Source organism: Aquila chrysaetos, chromosome 3, assembly GCF_900496995.4.
Source record: "Aquila chrysaetos chrysaetos chromosome 3, bAquChr1.4, whole genome shotgun sequence".
In the NCBI taxonomy this organism is placed as follows: domain Eukaryota; kingdom Metazoa; phylum Chordata; class Aves; order Accipitriformes; family Accipitridae; genus Aquila; species Aquila chrysaetos.
This window is the reverse complement of record NC_044006.1, coordinates 56,527,898-56,548,088: the sequence shown is the minus strand read 5'-3', so window position 1 is coordinate 56,548,088 and position 20,191 is coordinate 56,527,898. Positions and strand designations below refer to the sequence as shown.

At 38.7% G+C, this 20,191-nt stretch overlaps 1 protein-coding gene across 1 annotated transcript in view; it reads right to left on the bottom strand.

Moving 5' to 3' along the window:
• LOC115338892 (macrophage mannose receptor 1-like) overlaps positions 1-17,955 on the bottom strand; it is a 63,784-nt gene extending 45,829 nt beyond the window's left edge. The window contains exons 1-6 of the mRNA XM_030007932.2: positions 17,818-17,955; positions 13,671-14,072; positions 12,035-12,208; positions 6,985-7,149; positions 3,701-3,814; positions 1,164-1,310 (exon numbers count right to left, since the gene is read on the bottom strand). Of these exons, the coding sequence (XP_029863792.1) occupies positions 1,164-1,310; positions 3,701-3,814; positions 6,985-7,149; positions 12,035-12,208; positions 13,671-14,072; positions 17,818-17,878 (1,063 nt within the window). The 5' untranslated portion in view covers positions 17,879-17,955. The remainder of the gene's footprint in view (positions 1-1,163; positions 1,311-3,700; positions 3,815-6,984; positions 7,150-12,034; positions 12,209-13,670; positions 14,073-17,817) is intronic.
• Positions 17,956-20,191: the final 2,236 nt, after the last annotated feature.

The following is a 20,191-nucleotide window of genomic DNA, read 5'->3' as shown; positions in this document are numbered from 1 at the left end:
CCTTCTCAGCTAAGGCAACAAATATGCTTGATTTCAATACTGAAGTATTAATTTAATTAATTTAAGTATTAAATATTGATTTCAATATTTAATTAACCAGACACTGGCTCATTCTTGTGGGTTTTTTTCTCTTAGCAATAAAGCCAAACAATTAGGCAGAAATCTCTGTCCTAAGTGTTTTTGACTGGACTGGTTACATATTGGCAAAAGCAGGAAAAACATTCAAAAACATGTTTTTTAAGCCAAATGTCAAACACTGAGTTTCCAAAACATCTGGTTTGCCAATAATACATATTAATAAATGGAGTGGAAATCCATTAATGGTTTAGCTTTCTGCTTCTAAAACCTATACAAAATCATGTCAGTGGATTTAGGAGATACCTGTATGTCCTGGAAAGAGAAAGAAACTTGGAAAGAACAGAAAGAAGGAGTGATGAAACAAAGGAATAAGTTACAAGGTTTTTATAGTACACAGAGAGATAATAACAAGGAAACAAGTCTAAATAAAGCTATGAAAACTTATCCCTGTTTTGTCTTTCCTATATATATTAGGCAAGTGCCAGAATTACATTTCTTCTGAAAAAGTGTCTGTATATATATAATTTAAATAATTCCATTAAAAAGTTAAATATTTTTAATATATCTTTCTATATATTTATTCATAAACATATATATATAAAAATTATTTAACCCTCTCAAAAGCATTTAAAAAAATTCCTCTAGTCCACTACCAACCTGCACTGGCAAACTTTCTTTTTTTACTTTCATAAGTAGTAAAAATGACAGCATGAAGAAATAGATTAGTTTCAGTGAGTACATGGGGCTTTAGATAATCACATCTTTTTTAAAAAAACATTAAATTATTTCTCTTTTTATTTTATGAAAAAAATCTGATAGTTCTGCTTGGTTTTGGAAAAGAGAACTCCACCATTTCTGCAATTTAGAACTCAATGCTACCGAAGAAAGATTACTACAGAGGAATTAGGGAGGCCAGAACAAAAAGGAAGTACACACTGTTCACTTTTACAGGGAATCTTGGTCAAGCCACAGTCTGCAAAGACCTTTGCGTGGTTTTACCATGTGCAATAACAAATACCTATTAGAATTACAGATAAAAAACACTGGTCATTACTAATTTGTTGAGGGTTTATTAGCAAACCTACCTGTAGGAATAATGAAAGATTCTAAAGTAGCATTTCCTCTTTTACAAATATAGCCAAGTTTCTGATCACATTCCCGATTCTCCCACTTAGCACCTTTGCCAGGATTTAATGCTGCACAGATTTTTCCAGGTTCTGGAGAAGGGTGTCCTTTAAAAAAAAACAAAACAAAACCTCAACAACAACAAAGTATAAGCACATCACGATTACCCTCCCAATTACTCTCACATTCTAATCTGCTCCATGCTTTAATTATAAGATACATTAACATATAGACAATTGCGATACTCCACAGTCGTTTAGACTGAACAGGGCAGTTCATTCCCTTAGGAGAGATTTTTTCACAGCAACCACGAGTTGAGATATTTATCCAGTTCACAATTTAACAGCCTCTTCACAGGTTCAAAGTCTTGATGGAAAGTATTACAGTGCACCTATTTATTTTGTTTGAGTTCTTTCCCTTTCTAAATGAAGAATGTCTAAACTCCAGAGCAAAATCTTTAGGTGAAAAAACTGTTCAGTAAGCTAGTCAAATTCTGTACTAAGTACAACAGTAAAGGCAGAAAAATAATAAGTAATTATTTTGCTAAGGTGAACTTCTTGTCCACTTATCTAAACAATACAACAATTATAGGATATTTGGATGTTTTCAGCTGAAGATTAGCATTAGCACTGACAGAAACATCTAGAAGAAAAGTAGAACCTGTAGAAGAGAACAAATTTCTGCAATAAACCGGATGAACATTTCAAGATCTGGTCTAATGTGATTAAACTTCACATCAATTTTCTTTCATTTCTGAACACATGCCACTATACTACATAACAAGCAAGTGTCAGTACTGCTCAGCAATAAACACAGCAAAACAATATTTTTTAGTATGCAAGATTGTTCACTGAAAATTTTCTTATAACATTACAATTTCATTACCTTAGATTACAGTTAGTCTTATATTTGAGGTCATGTTATATCTTCTTCCCATAGGAGAAAAAGATATGCTTACTTCAAAAATACAAATTTAAATTGTTTTAATGCACAAAAATGTTCAGCTGTTGGCAGTTAGCTCTCCCAAATGCCTAACCAGCATAATTCTGGTTTAAATGTTGATAACTTAGTTCCTATGTTTTTTTGTTATTTATTTAGGGCTAGTGAGATGGAAGAATATGAAGCTTCCACAAATTCTTTTAAAATATACTAGTGGAAGAACAGACAGCTCTTGAACATCCAGGGTAATGGGGATGAGATAGAGGTAGGCTGACTAAAGCAAAGTCATGAAGGAGCTAGCACAAATATAAAATATATTATATGGATTTAAGAGTATTATCTTTGAATGAAATTAAGGAAAATAAGGAGTTAAAGATAAATGGAGCCCATTTTGGTTACACCAAACCCCATCTAATTCTTTACAGGACAACTGAGAGTTGTCTGTAGTTTTAACAGTCATGAACAGCTCCCCTTGCTGCTTTGGCTCTACATCACAATCAGTTTTCCCCCACTCTTCATTACATGCAGATCCTCATCAGTACACTTGGATGACAGACCTATAAATGCTTTCACAGCAACTTGCAGTTCAGCCCATCTGTTTGCCTTGTGTGCTCACTCCATTGGAGAGCTATTTATTCAATAAAGTAGTTCAATACACTCTTCAAAGCTTACCTACTCAAGAATTTTGTCCACCTAAAATGTACTTTTGGCCTTATCTACACAAAGAAGCCACTAGGTGATACGATGGAGCATGCATTTATAGTTACTGCAGATTAAATACATGTGACATGCTCAGTGAAGATAAAGAAGAGTATTTACACTGCATAACTTCAGACATCTACTTTAGTCTCCAAAGGCTTCCTGAATAGCCAGTGCAAGGGTACAAGGGTCCTCCAAAAAGACACCTTAATATAGGCACTCTGAGTAGTAAACCAGAAAAGCACCTCTTCTTCACCGTGTGTACAGATGGCATAGAGACTAGCTTTTTAATAATGGCACCAGAGTTCAACATTGCAACTACAGGTGTGAAGTAGCTGAGTTTGCTTCAAAGTAGACTAGCCTAACATGTTCAGCCTGATACATGTTACTACCATGGGTAGGTTCATCTCAAATGAAAATGAAAATCTAATCTTTAAGTAAATAACCAAAACAAATAGGAAAGGAAAAGAATTTTTAAAAAAACAGAACAAAACAAAAAACCCAGACCATACACTGAGCAGTCTAATCTCACAAATGAAGACGTAGCATCAGATTTATTCTGTATTCATATAGAAATAAAGTAAATTAAGAAGATATACATACGAAGTGTAAACAGATTAATTTTAAAACTTTCCTCTGGATTTTGAGGCTACCATTTCCATTGTGAATAATAAATTAATGCCAGTGTGTATCCCTAGCATAAGGGCCATTACTCACAGGGTTTATAGCTACAGTCAGAATCTTTCAACATCAAAACAAGCTCAATAATTGCAGGAGAACAGAGTACTAGAAAAGAAATATGTTACACAATGACAAAATTTTTGCCCTTTAAACTGAGTAGCAACATATTTAACCTTACCTGGAACCCAGTTTAAGTATCGAAAAGGAGCACCACCAACCCATTGCCATCCGCTGTTGAAATTCAAACTGTTAAGACCAAACCAGAGAGCAGAACTCAGTCTGCCAGTCAAACCTAGGTAACAGAGACAAAGAGATACTAGAAGTGCACAGCAAGAGCAAACACTTTCTCAAAAAATGACAGCTGAATTCTAGCTAAACCGCCTGCTTCTCCTTTTTCCCAGTACAAATTTTAACAACTTTTAACCTTCTAGTTAAGGTGGCTATGCTAAACCTGCAAAACATGTCATCTTACATGGGTCACTTCAGTTTTAGAGTTTTCACATTTTTAGGTGTGGAGAATTTTATTACAATAGAAAACAAACACTTCTGCATGCCCTTGGTAAACCAATGATCATAAATATTAAACAAATCATTTTTTCCAGAATTATAAAATATTAAATTGATAAAGTTGCACAAAAGTTCACAAAACCAAAAATCAGTATTCTAAAATGAAACGTGAATAGTTTCCTATTGTGGATTTTCTCTTCCAATAAAATTAACAAGCGTGAGTTTCAAATTTACAAAATATTGTAAAGCAAAAAATCTGTTCACATTTTATCAAAGTACACTAAAATGCCATCATTCCAAACATCGTCTTTTTAACAGCACATCTTGTACATTTTTCAGACTCATCTGATTTCACTTCTTTTAGCCAATGATAAGTCAGGCTTCCAAAACCAGTTCCAACTTATTGCTCTAGTTCTGAAAAGCACCTAGACATATCATGCTTATGTATGGCCCTGCTGAATTCTCTAGCATTATTTATAGTCATTATTAATCAATTGTCTATCTCTGCATTTCATATAAGACTTGGAAGCCCAGCTAGATGGCTGCTGTTTTTTTTTAATTAAATGTTTTTCTGCATAGCTCACAGAAAATCACTGCACTATATATTTTATTCATTTCTGCTTCTACCAATGGCATCATGCCAGTATATAATTTTGCTCTACGTATTTTAGTTGTCTTTGACACCATGATTATGGGCAGCACTTGAAACATGGCAAGGTTAAAAGGTGGGGTAGTTAAGCACTGGAAAGGACTGGAATGTCATGCCAGAGTCTGATTTGGCACCAACACATTAATGTGTTCCAGTACTACTTCTGTACAAACAAGTTGTGGTTAAAACAATCAAGAACTGAGCATGACAGGAAATCCTGGTAGTGCCAGGGTAGCTGCAGAATGAAAAACTGATTTTCACATACATTTGGCAGCCATATCTACTAGTTTGCAATTAAAACACACCTACTAATAACTCACTTCTATATGTTAGTGCCAGATTGGTCCCTTGAGCACTAATTTCAACAATAATTTCATCACACTCAGTAAAAAAAAAAAGACCCATGTCTTGACCAAATCCTTAAATTGAAAACAAAAGTTTAGACAGAACAGACTGTTCATGGCATTAAAAATACATTTATCATTCCTCTAAATTGGAGAAATATGGATTTGATGGATGGACTATTGGATGGATAAGGAATTGGCTGAATGTCTACATCCAAAGAGTTACAGTCAACAGCTCAATATCCAAGTGGAAACCAATAAGAAGTGGTATCCCTCTAAGGTCTGCATTCGGACCAATACTGTTAAATGTCTTCATCAATGACATAGACAGTGGGAATGAGTGCACCCTCAGCAAGTTTGCAGATGACACCAAGCTGAGTGCTGTGGTTGATTCGCCTGAGGGAGAGGATGGCATCCAGAGGGCCCTTGACAGGCTCGAGGAGTAGGCCCATGTGAACCTCACAAAGTTCAGCAAGACCAAGTGCAAGGCCCTGCACCTAGGTCGGGGCAATCCCCGATATCAATACAGACTGGGAGGTGAATGGATTGAGAGCAGCCCTGTGGAGATGGGCTTGGGGGTACTGGTGGATGAAAAGCTGGACATGACCTGGCGATGTGTGCTTGCAGCCCAGAAAGCCAACTGTACCCTGGGCTGCATCAAAAGAAGTGTGACCAGCAGGTCAAGGGAGGTAATTCTGCCCCTCTACTCTGCTCTGGTGAGACCCCCCCTGGAGTACTGCATCCAGTTCTCAGGTCCCCAGTACAAGACAGACATGGACCTGTTAGAGCAGGTCTAGAGGAGGGCATGGAAATTCATCAGAGGGCTGGAACACCCCTCCTATGAAGAATGGCTGAGAGAGCTGGGGTTGTTCAGCCTGGAGAAGAGAAGGCTCTGGGGACACCTTATCACAGCCTTTCAATACTTAAAGGGCACTTATAAGAAAGATGGAGAGAGACTTTTTACAAGGGCCTGTAGTGACAGGACAAGGTGCAACGGTTTTAAAATGAAAGAGAGTAGATTTAGGTCGGACATAATGAAGAAATTACGATGAGGGTGGTGAGACACTGGAACAGGTTGCCCAGAGAGGTTGTGGATGCTCCATCCCTGGAAGTGTTCAAGGTCAGGTTGGATGGGGCTTTGAGTAACCTGATCTAGTGCAATATGTCCCTGCCCATGGCAGGGAGGGTGGACTAGATGATCTTTAAGTGTCCCTTCCAACCCAAACCATTCTCTAATTCTCTGATTCTGTGAACTTACATAGTACAACATATAGCTTATGGCATAGAATAGTTTATCTTCCAACTGCTGTAACATACTCAAAATATTTTCTAATCTATTTAATAGATGAATTAGTGGACTATTTCATGTGTGTACACAGGCTAAGAAGGTAATAAAGAGGAGACTGTCTCACCATAGAATGTAAATATATTCAAGTACAAATTCAGAAGAGAATTTTCTCAGAGAAGTTTGGAAATTACTTCAAAAAACACTGAAGGAGATCAAAAATAAAACAAGCTATTCGTGAGTCCTTTTGTTTATTACTTCTTTTTCTTTCTTTTCATATTTTAGCACATACTGATGATACGACAGCTTCAATGAGATAGGCCAAAAATGCTGACTAGTGCACACAAGTAGAGCACAAAAAGGATGCAACCTTGGTATCTACATTTTTGGTTTACAAACTATTTTGCATTTTTCTGCATTCCAACATTCATTCTTCATTGTTTGCATTACTTAATTGCTGTATTTTTTATATTACTCTAAGCTTCTGGCAATATTTAATCAAGATAAATAATCATTATCTGTCCGATTTTCCCAGCTGAATCATTCAAGATAACAATTTAAATTTACTAATTACTAGAATTGAACAAATAGCAATTTTCAAGATATAACATGCTATATAAGTGTCACTGTTACAATAATGCCCTTTTAAAAAAGCCTGATGGATAATATTACCCTACCTGTCAGGTATGTTTGTTCATGCAACTCTGTGATGCTTAATAACTCTGCCTTCTGTTGTTGACAGCTTTTTCTTGCCTGGTGCCATTTCAGAGCTGCCTCAGAGTTTATCTGATACTGGACATTTGTTAAAGGATCTGTATTCCACAACAAATCAATACTATTAACTGTAGGGAGAAAAAGAAATGCTGTTACTGATCATGAAGACGGAGCCAGGTAAAATACATAATAAATTGCATAGCAAAAATACACAAAACCTAAACACTGCTATAGACAACTGGTTTGAAAGGAGTCCTGAGGCTCTCTAATGTGTTGGTAAATCCCGAGCAGAGCTAAACCATGACAGCTGTGTTGGACAGTACACAGGTAATGAAACAAGGTCACCATTTTCTCCAGTATAACAAAATTGCTGTTTAAGGTAGAAGTTGAGTGGCTAAAGTTATGCTAAAAGAGTTGATTTGTCACTGTGGAGAAAAAGACTAAAAAATTCCAGATTTATGCTAGCTAAAGTATATCAAGCTGACCACTTTTCTGAGATTAGAAACCCCAATTTTTTACTAATTTTGGGCACTATGTAAAGTGACTATGTATTTTCTTACTGTGACAGAGGTAATCAGACCCAAGCACTGAAGGCAAAACTTACATTACCAGCATCCATCTCACATTTTCCTTCAATTCCTGATTTGTCTTATACATATATCTACATACCACCACGCTTTCTTCTCTGCCATGTGACCTGACTGTGATCTCCTTGAATACCTGAACTTGGCACATTTAGGCAATGCTAAACCAGTGAAAACATCATCCAGCAGGGCCCAACATTAGAAGTGGCCCCAGAAGGTTCCACACTCCTTACATTGCTGCAGTCTCTCCTGACTCATCTCAGTTGAATCCCCACAAGTATGAACTTGCTCTGCCAAAAATGGAACCTACAGGAGGCCCCAACACTGAGCAACATATCACATAAAGAGATTAAAGTTGCATGACAAAAGCAGAGTATAGCAGAGGTCACTGTATGTCTGCTGACAATGGGAAAACAACTGAAAATCCTGCAGCCTGTATCAGAGTTTCTCAAGTTGCAAGCTGTGAAAAATTTGAGAAAGAGGTCTTTTCCTTTTCCGAATTCAGAGAGCTCAGAAAACTTAAGTGTGCAAGTAAGAGGAAAACAGTACAATAAACAAAACTCAAGACAAAGGATGATACATGTTAAATGTCAGCAGGTCAGTAACTAGTTCCACTTTTTCCTGTATTAAATCTGAAAGTCTATAGATAATATGAAGTGCTTCTTTTCAAATTATCCTTATTAAAAAAAATCTAATATAACCTACTGTAATAATGACACTTGACTAAAAATGCGAACTTTCATCCCATTATCATTATCCACAAACCAACTTCTGTCCAAAATATTTTATGACTATCAGAAGGCAAAATTTCTTCGCTACACTGTGTTCTACAAGAACATAAATTCCTGTGCACAAGCACAAGCCTGGGATAAAATGGAGATTGCAAAAATAGTACAATCTGTAATTCAGTAAATAAAACTGCCTCTGACTTGATAGAAAGGGTTTTATAAATCTTGTACAATTATTACAGAGGAAGAGGTAAACAAGTCTCAGGCATTCATCCAACCTTCCGCCTCACACTCCCAGTCTCATAATTTATAGCTGACTTGCATATGGTCCTCTCCTGTAGAACTTTTGTCTTTCATAAAAATAAAGTTCATTTATGAACCTTGCAAATTTGTTTTTAAGATTTTTGAGTTCTGTGAGGTCAAATACCTTCACAGAGCAGGATTTTGGAAAATCTATATGCTATTGTTTGAAGTTTAGTATCCCAAGAAACCAGAAGATGAATCACTTTTCTGGAATGATATATTTTAGCATCTAAACTAAATTAATGTTAAACCACACCTGTCTTTAGTACATAACTGGAAAAAGAATTAAAAAGCTGAACTTTATCCCTACACAGATGAATTCAGCATGCTTTTTGTATACACTGAAATTAGTGAGAACTAGCTATTTCCGCTATGATTACTATCAAAAACCCAGAAGTATGATATAGTAAATTGGAAAATTTCACTTGTGTCTTTGAAAGTTCTCAGTCTTTAAAACAAAGCAAAGCAGACCAAAAATGCATTGAATTTCTGCTATAGCCCTTGACAGACAAGTTCAAACTTATAGGAAAGGCACAAAGTCTTGACCAATGGAGACATTTATGACATTTATAATTAAAAAAAAGTCAACATGATTACCATATCAAAATACGGTCTTTCTCCTGAATTAGGAAATGGAAGAATCTTGAGAGATTTAAATTTCAAAATTGCAAGCTGAAATCTGGCCTTTGACTAGCAGTAACAATAAAGTGTTCTTGTTTGTTTAGTTATCCATCCAAAGCAAGTAGGAGTCTTAGTCCAATATCCTTGGAAACCACATGAATAAAATCATGGCAAACAAAAACTGAATATAAATCGTGTTAGACAATCTATAAAATAACTGCCATCACTTCGTCTCTGAGCATATAGCAGGGAAGGAATCTCATAATAAAGACATTACAGTTTATGTGAATTTATAATATAGTATATAAAGATACAATGCTGTCAATAGTAAAAAAGTCTGAATTATACTAAACTTCCTTCACATGCTTATCTTCACTTAGATATCTTTTCCCAAAGTGCTCCTCTCTTTCTCTTTCCTAGACAAAATTGTAACGTCCAAAGTCAGGTTATGAGAAGGTTATGAGTCAGGTTATGATTATAAATCAGAAGAAACAACACAATTAACCCCATATAACTTAGTTGACCAATTCACCAGGCATTTTGAACCAGGCATAGAACCACAATGAAAACCCCTTCAAAATATCTTGAAACACCAGCATGGGGAAAAAGCCTGTCATAAAAAAAATAAATTCAGTATTTGTGAATGAATACAAAGATGTAGATTTGCCCAATAATTAACATACCAGGCTATGACTATTTAAATATTTCCTCATTCTCTGCACTTTTTGTTTCCTTCGTAGTCAGCTGCAAGTTTTATGCATCACTTATAAGGCTTTCTAAATTCTTCACAGAAATTCTAGCTCTTTCATCTGTCAAGAAAGGGGCCTCAATAGACTTTTGCTCACTTGAATACAGCTATAGGCACACCTCATGACTCACTCTCCCGATGGTCTTACACTGTACAACCTGTTTTCTTCCCCAGCACCTACTTTTATATTGCAGTGCAACATTCAGCTCAAAAAGACACAGTGTAACCTGTAAAGAACCAGTATTTCCTAAGCTACCAAAAATTGTCTGATATAGCAACACTTCTGATTCTTCCTGTGGCATTTAAGTTTCTATTGTCACTGTATCAACATCTCTTTTTAAAGCACCAAATAAAGGGTCATACTCACAATTACATTACCTCACTGGTCAAATTTCTACGCCTCTATTGAGTATAATAACTGTTACAATTATAGTCTTATGCCCTCTTCATTTTGGAGAACATTTGAGCTGGTTTTGCTCACAATGAAAAAAAGTGACTGGTTCAGTCATGATAATTTCACTTATGTCCAGGCCCCAGTATGAACAGCTGTAATAGATTGCATCACATATTTTCATATCGCACCTTTGCTCCCCCAGCCAGTTTAAGAAAAAACAAACGTTTCACTCTTATTAAATAAACTTTAACATAAAAAGACTTAAACATTCTACGTTTAAAGGTGCTGTTGAAGTTTATTAACTTATCACTCTCTCATGCAGTGCACTCTTCTTTCACAGGGCTGACTAAAACTTCTGTTAGCACAGCCTGTCTCTCATTAAAATACATGACCCAAACTTGAATATTTTATAGCCAGTACTGAAGAATCAGGAAGGAAACATGCAGGCAATCAGCATGAAGCAGCTTTTTCCAAAAGCAATCACAGCCATCTGAATGGATTTCCTTGCATTATGCCAAAGAATTAAACAAAATTTTAATGATACCTCCTATTTGCTATACTCAGAGAACACTAGACAGGTAGCATTCTTAAGTTGACCTTGCATGTGCTGTATTGATGGGATTGATATTCCCAACATGTTTTTAATATCTTGAAAATAATACTGGTATAGAAAAACAAAACAAAACAAAAAAAAAAACCATGCAATTTTTATTTGTCTGAAATAATGAATGCAACATTCATGGAAATCAGGCAAGGACACTAATATTTCATCACCAAACCAGTTAAGATCAACCCAAACTGTTTTCTTCACATCAAAGGAAAGACATACTTTTCTCTTTAGCTCTGACTGTGGTCAGCTGGAGCTTTACAGCAAAACATGATAAAAAAGAAGAAGGGAGGGAGAAGTGCTACCTCTCTCAGCATGACAGAAGAAGCAGCAGCTTGCAGACAAAATGCTTAATACATGTTTCACAGAAGTTCAGAGAAACTGTATTCAAATTTAAAAGAATTCAAATACACACAGGCATATTACTCCAATTTACTTAAAGTAATATCAACATTTCTTAATAAAGATCTTTATATTCATAATACTACGGTTGAAACTCTAACTGTACTCAAACCAGGGAATTTAGAATATAAATACTTCTCATTGATTTTAAATACAGAACTACAACACAGCACACAGATTTGGGAAATACTGGGATTTAGTAAAAAGTTCATGTAAGCTCCTTCATGTTTAAAAGGCAACTCATTCTACAAAGTAGTCTTAATTTTCAATTAAGCTATATTCTAGCTTCCAGTTCTGCTGCACAAATTTCTACACAGCCTTTTGCATATACTAATGTAACATCTTTACATCTAATTAACTGTCTATTTAAGTAAATGGTGTAATTACAGATTCCAGCATATGATTAGCACACTTTCACCTGGATGTAGTTGGTCAATTTTTTTTTTTATGCTGAGCCCTATATTTATGTATTGAAGTAGTTCCTAAAAGGATAGCAGGCTGAGTAAAGACAGAAAAATGCACCATTTCAGGCTGTATTTTGTACAGTAAAGCACATGATGAAGACACCAATATTTCCAGTCAGCTGAATAATGGTACAACAGAATCATGAACATATAAAAACTTACATTTCAATGGGCAAAATCCATATATCTTGTCAACATCGAAGTCTGAAGTGGTTCCACACCAGAACCAGCCATCTGATCTGCCAGCATCTGTGCAGTCAGCATACCATTTATCACCAAACTTAAAAGGGAATACACAAGGTGCTCCATTGGCATTTCCTTTCACTGTATAGGTATCTAAGGAGACACAAGAATTTTAAAATGTATAAACAGTCATAAGCATGGGATATACATCAGTTCAGCTTTATGATCATATTGTAGGAAATTATAGAAAGCAATGCTTACTTTAGAAATGGGACATCGATAATTTTACTCTCTAGGTCTAAGCTGACAACCATGTCCACAATGAGACAAATTTTTATTGCTTAAGCAGACCACTGACCAGAACTGACTGAGCCAAGACAAGTATATTCCTGTGCTAAATTTTATTTGTATAACAATCAAAAGTATAAAATCCACACAGTTAAGCAATTTTCTTTTTAAGCACAAACAACTGCTGATTCTTCTGTCAATAACCCACTCAGCTGCTGACCATTTTACACAGGGAAGAGCACGTACATATAAAATTGAAAGATATATACCACAGGTGACTCCAATATACTACACCCAAATAAAATTTCCACTGGCATCTAAAGGTAATTTTTGTTTCATTGGAAGCCTGACTCGATGAAACTTACCAAAGTAACTAAAGCAGTTTTCTGTGAGTGCACACATAATGTACATGCATTAATGGGAGAACATACAGAGGAACACTACTTGACAGGGACTGCTAGAGAGGTGACATACCAAGGTCACTGTCTCACAGAGCTGCTAGAAAACAAAGGAGGATGGAATGGCAGGCCATCACGCCATGTCCCCCCGCCTCCTTTCACATAATTTGCTTTGCTAGGGTTCTTTTATTCTGGCTTTAGACCAAGGACTAGTACTGTAATCAGCCATTGTGTAAACCATGGAAAATGCATCCATACCTCCCTCTGTGACCATTTCTTTTTATTAAAGAATACTAAACGGGAGCCAAACATATTCCGAGATACTTATCATAAATATATATATATATATATGTCTGTATGTATGTATGTATCATACCTAACTTTTTCAAATTTAACTATTTAAAATATCTTATTTCTTTGTCTAACACTTCAGCACCAACTCTGAGACTCACTTCAAACACCTAGGAATGCATCTTCAATATACTGGAGCTGAAGATGTCAAGAGTTAACTAAATCCTTACAGCATAATTAATATTTTCTCCCCAAGGAAAAAAAAAAAAAAATATCAACATGACTATACACTTACACTAGGTCTTTCCGTACACATGTAAAGAGTAAAAGCTATCATTAACTGTTGTGTAATAGCTATACACATGTTCTGAATAACCATAGACTTTTTTTCCCCTCTTCAAATGAATCACTACCATGCACAGTTAATTATCTGTCAGAACTTTGACAACTTTGACAAAAAAGCAAAATGAACCCCTCAAAAAACATAAAACACACACTGAAGTATTCCTGATTTCACCAGAAGTCACACTCACTGATCATTAACGAGATGAAGGATATTCTCCTACACTTCTAAATATTTTAATTAGAGACACATAGAAATGAGTTTGAAATACAGAAATTAATTTACAGAACTTTACCTTCATAGCCTCGAGAACACAGATCGTCTGTGGTTCCGTAGACTTTCCACCTACTCCATAAACCAGATCCCTTGTACAGCATAATATTCCTTTCCTGTCTGTTTCCATAGTTGAAAAACAAATCTTCCCCTTGGATTGCAAAGAGAGTCTCATTTCTGCATTCCCATCGCTGAAGTTCACTAGCCTTGTCACAAGGATACAGAGTGATCGGAACCCAGTCTTTCTTCGAAGGCACTCCCAAGCACAATTTGAATCCTATGCTCATAAGCTGGTGATCTGAGACCCACCTGAATTTTTGTGACTCATTTTCTTGAACGCAAGGAGCAGTAGTCACTGAATTAGAACTTTGAGCCAGTACACAGAGCTTGTGATCTTCATTATATATTAAGAAGATGCTAGTATCTGTAAGACAAAAAACACTGGAATAATTTGGTTTGAAGTAATCTTACACACTATCTAAATGAAATATTAATCTAGACACTATTCTTGGGGTTAAAATCTCATAATCTGTTCAGCAAAAGAAGGTGCGGTACTCCTGTGGCATACACCTGTTAAAGTGACTGTAGAATGCAACTAGTTCAGATGTGAGGACACTTCAACTATTTGCGTCAGTGAAAGCATCTACATGCAAAAGCACAAGGCAGCAGAGGTGCAGCTCTAGTGTCTCCTGTAACTTTATAGCATGGGTGAAACTGAAGAGAAAAAACACACTCATGTTATTATTCCAAACTGCACCCATGGGAGTTACTGAAACAAGGGAGCACGCACACCACACACTGCAGATCCTGACACTGAGCACTCCAGCAGCACTGGCTCCTTGATCCTGGCTTCCAGGTGTGAGGAGATGACAACAGCCACTAATTTCTTCAGGCTCCATTTCCCCACACTGGGGAGTTCTGTTCCCATAAGCTCTGCTTATCCTTTAAGTCTTAACTGAGGGGAAGGATATTTTTTTAAGCTTTATACACAAGCTACTTGTAGGGCTAGAACAACATATTAATTTTTCACTCAACTGGAGTAATCAGTGACTTCTTTCTCCTTTCTTAAAATACTGACAACAGTGGGATTTGCCATCATCAGTTATGTCTCTTAATGACTCATGAAAATCTACAAGGCTCTTCATAGCTTCCAATGTTATTTCTCCCTCTTAGCAAGTAGTGCTTTACAGCATGCATTTTCATGTATTCAAGGTTTATTTCAAAATTGTAACCACTAGAAAAGTTTTTAGCATCTCTTACACTTGGATGTACTACGGAGTGCAACATTTCTGAGCTGGTCTTGCCCAGAGACTGAGAATTTCTCCTCTCCGATCCCCTTGAGATATATTTTAGCACAGTAACTTAATAGTTCTCTCTGATATTGGATCACATAACGTAACAGGATGCACAAGGTCTTAAAACTATATTTTAACTGGGCTACAAGCTAGGAAAGAGAAATACTAATATATGTGACTCTGGGGATTGAAGCTAATTAAAACATTATTTATTTTAGTGTATGATTACCAAATTAAACAAATTCTATAATGGAGAAATATTTAAGAGGAAAACAGGTTAACCACAGAAAATTTTCCCTTCTCTGCTGAGGCTCCAATGTGGAAATGATCGTACTTTTCTGCAGAAGAACAACCTGGGAACAAATAACCTCTCTCTCAGAGAAAGAGCTGACCTAGACTTATCTCATCCATGGTTCAGTTTCCTTCTCCTGTCCTTTGGCTTCCAACTCACTGGGAAGTAGTGTAAAACTGATGAGCACTGGAGACAGAAATTGTTGCCTTTTGACAATCTGTCTTACTCACAGACAATACAAGGAAATGTATAATTATCACTGCTGGTGATAACTTTTTTTATTCTGCTTTTCTACTAGCATTTAGCACAATGTTATTGTAAACTGATATATGCAATGCTTGCAACTCTCCTTTTCCTGAAATCTTATTTAAAGTTTCTGGGTAAAAGACATGTCAGACATTTTCACATGTGTGGAAAACACTGCCTGATCTTTCAAACAGCTACAATTGTATTTGTGACCTAAAATAACATTCCTTATTTTATGCAGCTTATGGTGTTAAAGACAGGATGCTACATATGTGAAAAAGGTACCCCAAAGTCAAAAGCCTGGATTGTTTCACCCAAGCCTGAAACGGTGCAGAGTTTTGGCTTCAGAAACAAGGACAGAAAGCTGAACAAAGAGGTCTGGCCAGTGGGGAAAAAAAAAAGAGACAAATCTTTGGCCCTCTGCTATTCTGACTGCACCTTTACAGAGCGTTAGCAGTGTGTAAACACAGCACGGCTGCTTGTACAAGTGCCCCAGCACACACAGGGCTCTGACAGGGAAGCAGCTAAAGGGCCAACACAGCCAAGCAGGCATTGAAGTTGGCACCAAAACAGGAGGACAGAACAGGAGGTAGCAGGATGCAGAAGCAACTGTGGCTGAGACTGTAGTTGCAGGATTTCCTTCCCCCCAGAGTTGCTCCTGTCTCATCCATGACCATACAGCAGATTTGTAGCACGGTCCTGTATTGCTCTAGTTTACAGCTTTATTTCTGTGTTTGCTCTGCCTGCTGGGACACCAAAGGAGAGTCCCGTACAACACTTTCTGTGTGAGTTATTAGATAGTCTAGAAGAATATGAAACAAGCCAGGTATTTGTGCAACACTTTCTATGCCCTGCCAACTCTCCTCTGTAAACAGTTGATACCGTTCTTGTCAACATGGTGAGTTGTATCTGTAAAATGGGCTGAGCAGAATTACTTATATAACCATTAACTGTGTTTCACTGTTCTGTAGCAACATTCGTTATAGAGCTCCCATAACAGGGTGCAATTCTTCACTATAGATGAGCTGTAGGTGGTACGCTTAAAGGTCCACCACAGCACGATCATGAGTACCACAGTCTTAGTACTTTGAATTACACCAATTTCTAACAGAGTAATCCATATTTTGAAACTTAGCCCTGAAAGGAGGTTCTTTAAAATGCATAGGAACATGCCAGGCACAGGAACCAACTTACCTCACCATTGTAACCCATACAGGGAGATCTAACATCTTTTCCCTCAAATCTCCCAAGTACATCATAATAGAATTTTTCTCCCGGGCTTTCATTTTTTTTCACCCACCACACTGTGACTATTTGTCTATCTCTGGCCTCAGCTTGTATCTGAAGAATTGTGCCAAGTACTGTAAAATCTCACTGGCCAAGTATCTTTTCCACAGTAGAGTTTTTCAGTATGCCAAGGTAGCTTCACACTCTGCAGCGTTTGCAAACTATCACAGATTCTGCAAGTGTAAATCAAGAAGTAACTCGTGAAGCCAGTGAAGTGCTACCAGTGTTAAACACTAATGGAGAGCACCAGAAGAGCACACCAAAAGCCAGAAGCAAAAGAGGGGGGAGCAATGAGGCAGCAAGCAGGTAGGATGACTGTCTTCTCCACGCAGACTCTCGCTTACCAGATGGCCTACAATGATTGCTGCTAATTGCACAAAGCAAGAATGGTTACAAGGCAGCGTTATGAAGTTTTGCTTCAGTAGACCTCAACCTGGAGAGCGGAGGATGCCGAGAAGCTTTCAGGAAGGGCAGATGCAAAACTTTCACTGAAAAATAGCTGTACGCTGGAAATCACGGTAATTCTCAGAGCGCGCGGGTGTAAGCTCCAGGTTTCACCCAGAAACACAGCTTTCACCTGTTTTCGCAGCCCTAATCCGTGCCAATACCTCAGCTACCTTAACATCCCCCCACGAAAGCCATCTGCCAAAAGCAGGTCCCCAGGCCTAGGGAAACTGAGGCACCGCCGGTGACAGGTCGGTCTGGCACCCACACCACCACTGCCACCCAAAAGGCTGCCTCGTCGGGCAGCTTTGCCCGCTGGGTACCTCAGGGTGCGGACGAAGAGGGGAGGCAGCTGGGGCGGGCGGCTGAGGGAGGGCCCGAGGGGAGGCTACCGCCTCCCCTCGGGCCCTCCCTCAGCCGCCCGCCCCGCCGCATCGAGGCTTTTCTCAGGCAGCACCGAGGGGGTTAAAATGGCCGCGGGCTTCTCCACCTGCGCGAACGTTTTCTACCTACCCCCCTCCATGGTCTGGCTGGGCTCGGTGCCCGCCACGACCCCGCTCCTTTCTCGGCACCTCTCATTCCGCACAGCCCCTGCGGGCACTTACCCAGCAGCGGAAAAACCCGGGGGAGAAGTGCGAGGAGAAGCAGGAGCGGGGAAGGAGCCATCGCCGCTGCTTCGCCCGTGGCGCCCCGCCGCTGTGAGGAGAGCGTTTCCCGCCGGGCAGGTCCTCCGCACTTGTGAAGGGCTGGTGGATCAGGGGAAAGCTCTGGGCTCGAAATGATAAGGAAATATCCTGTCACATGGGGCGTTTTGAAATAACAGGAATTCGCTGTTCAAACTTTGCTTTCCTAAGCTGTTTTTTTTTTTTTTGGTTTTTTTTCCCCTCAGCAGAGGGAAGAGCCTCCTTCCAGGCACATGCAGGTGATAAAGTGGTGATAGCTGAGAGGAGGGCTGGGGTTTTTTTGTTGTTGTCGCTCTGGTGCTGGTTCTTTTTTTTTTTTTTATCCCCTTTGCTACCCTGTCAGCGTCGCATGTGTGTCACTGGTTTGTTTTCCAAGAAAATTGGTCAAACCCGCGCCGAGGGAGCAGGACATCCTTCCTCCTCTCTTTCTGAGGTGAACTCAAGCCTCAAACAAAACCCCCGCTCGAACGACCGGGTTTCTCCCGAGAGCGAGGACTGCGGGAGTAGCAGAGACCTACTTTTGGGAAACCGGGATTTGGGTTACCCCCCCTCCCCGCCCGTCCCCATCACTCCTCCCCCACGTGCGAGCAGGTTGCTCCAACGACCGGCGGGGAGCGGAACGCGGGGCCGGGGCGGGAGGCCCAGCCTGGCCCTCGGGGCGGGGGGGGCGGAAAGGAAGAGCCTGAGGGGACGCACGGGCTTAAAAACTCTTAACGAGGCATTTTTCTGAGCTCCAGTAAGTGAAATTCAACCGATTTATTTATTCTTCTGACTGTGGTGGCTATATCTGCTGTTAAGAGGATTCAAATCTTGCTCGTGAATCAGAGTGTGAGAAAAACAGAACCTTGCTTGCTAGCTGGGTTTTCACAAACTGAAGCACCTACGTGGAATTAAATAATCCTTCTGAAAAGGAAGCTGCCTTTAGAGCACCTTTAGACCCTTGAGGTTTTTATGGCTTCTTGCTGTGCTGGGTACGATACCTCCCCATGTGCTTTTTTGTGGGGAGCAGCATGTTATTCCTCAGAGGCTGTTACCAATATACAGTCTGAAGGATCCCAAATGGATTTGAAACATCAGTCTTACTGCTGTTTTACATATAGAGGCATTTGTAACGTATGGGACTTACTGAGCATTGTGATACAGCATACATGAATTTGCGAAGCATCAAACCCACAATGTGTGCGAAGCGTATTGTACAGCAGCTATCCCTGTACTGTCATGCACTCGGAAATCTCTGGTAAGTATTGAACATCTTCAAAAGCCTCCTTGCTGGAAGGTCTGGGTGGAAGAGTAGAGCACGTCCAGGGAAACACCAGCGTGAGATTAGTGTGGAAGGAGACAGGGCAGAGTGAGAAGGTAATTTGGCAATATTATTAGAGGAGAAGAAACAATGGATATGAAGTCCAAGCTCATTTGAAGTCAATGATGAAACTCCCATTAACATCAGAAGGGATTCCAGGAGGCACTTCAGCTGTGCTGGGCCCTCCTGTGGACTACGTGCAGGGAGTGAAGAGGAAGTGCTTCATAATTTCTCATGACATCTGTGGACCCGTGTAAAGGTCAGGAACAGCCTGGCCCAGGGACAGGAGGTGGGAAGTATTTCAGCCATAATCGGCAATGTTCTGTATTGTTATGTTGATGAATTCTCATCTGGGAAACTTCATCTCTTGCTGCAGCGTATGGCAGATATTTATTATTCACTAACTATTTGCAATGGCCTTTATGCCAAACAACCAGAAGGTCTGAGTGCTTACACTGAGAAGATTATAGCTAATTCAAACAATCTTAATTATAATTCAGAAATGAAGGATTCTGCATATTCTAGCACTACTACTTTCAAAAGATTCAGGCATTCAAAGCATGTATGAAAAGTGTTTTTAGAGATGGAAGAAAAAATATTTTCCTAAGTCACCTTAATATTTGTTTACATATTTATTTCACTAGCAGTTATCAACACCTGGAAGACTAGGAAAGCATCTAGTGCTAGAAGGAACAAGTCAGAAGATGGAGAATAATGCTGCTGCCCCAACAGAGTAATGTTATTTGTAAGACCATCACTGAAAGTTTGGGAATTCATGGTATTCTTTTGGCCCAAGATAAATAGAGAAGGGAGACACTGTGTGAAGTTGTCTCAATATAAGTACAACTGCCACAAAAGTCTTTAGATTAAACCAAGATGATTCAAGTATCAAAGGACTGCACATACCTTAATTGCATATGTGTGTCACACAAATAGGCAGAAAAATGGAAGTAAGTAGATGAGTAGTTATACCTGTTCAGCAGTCAGTGGCTGCAC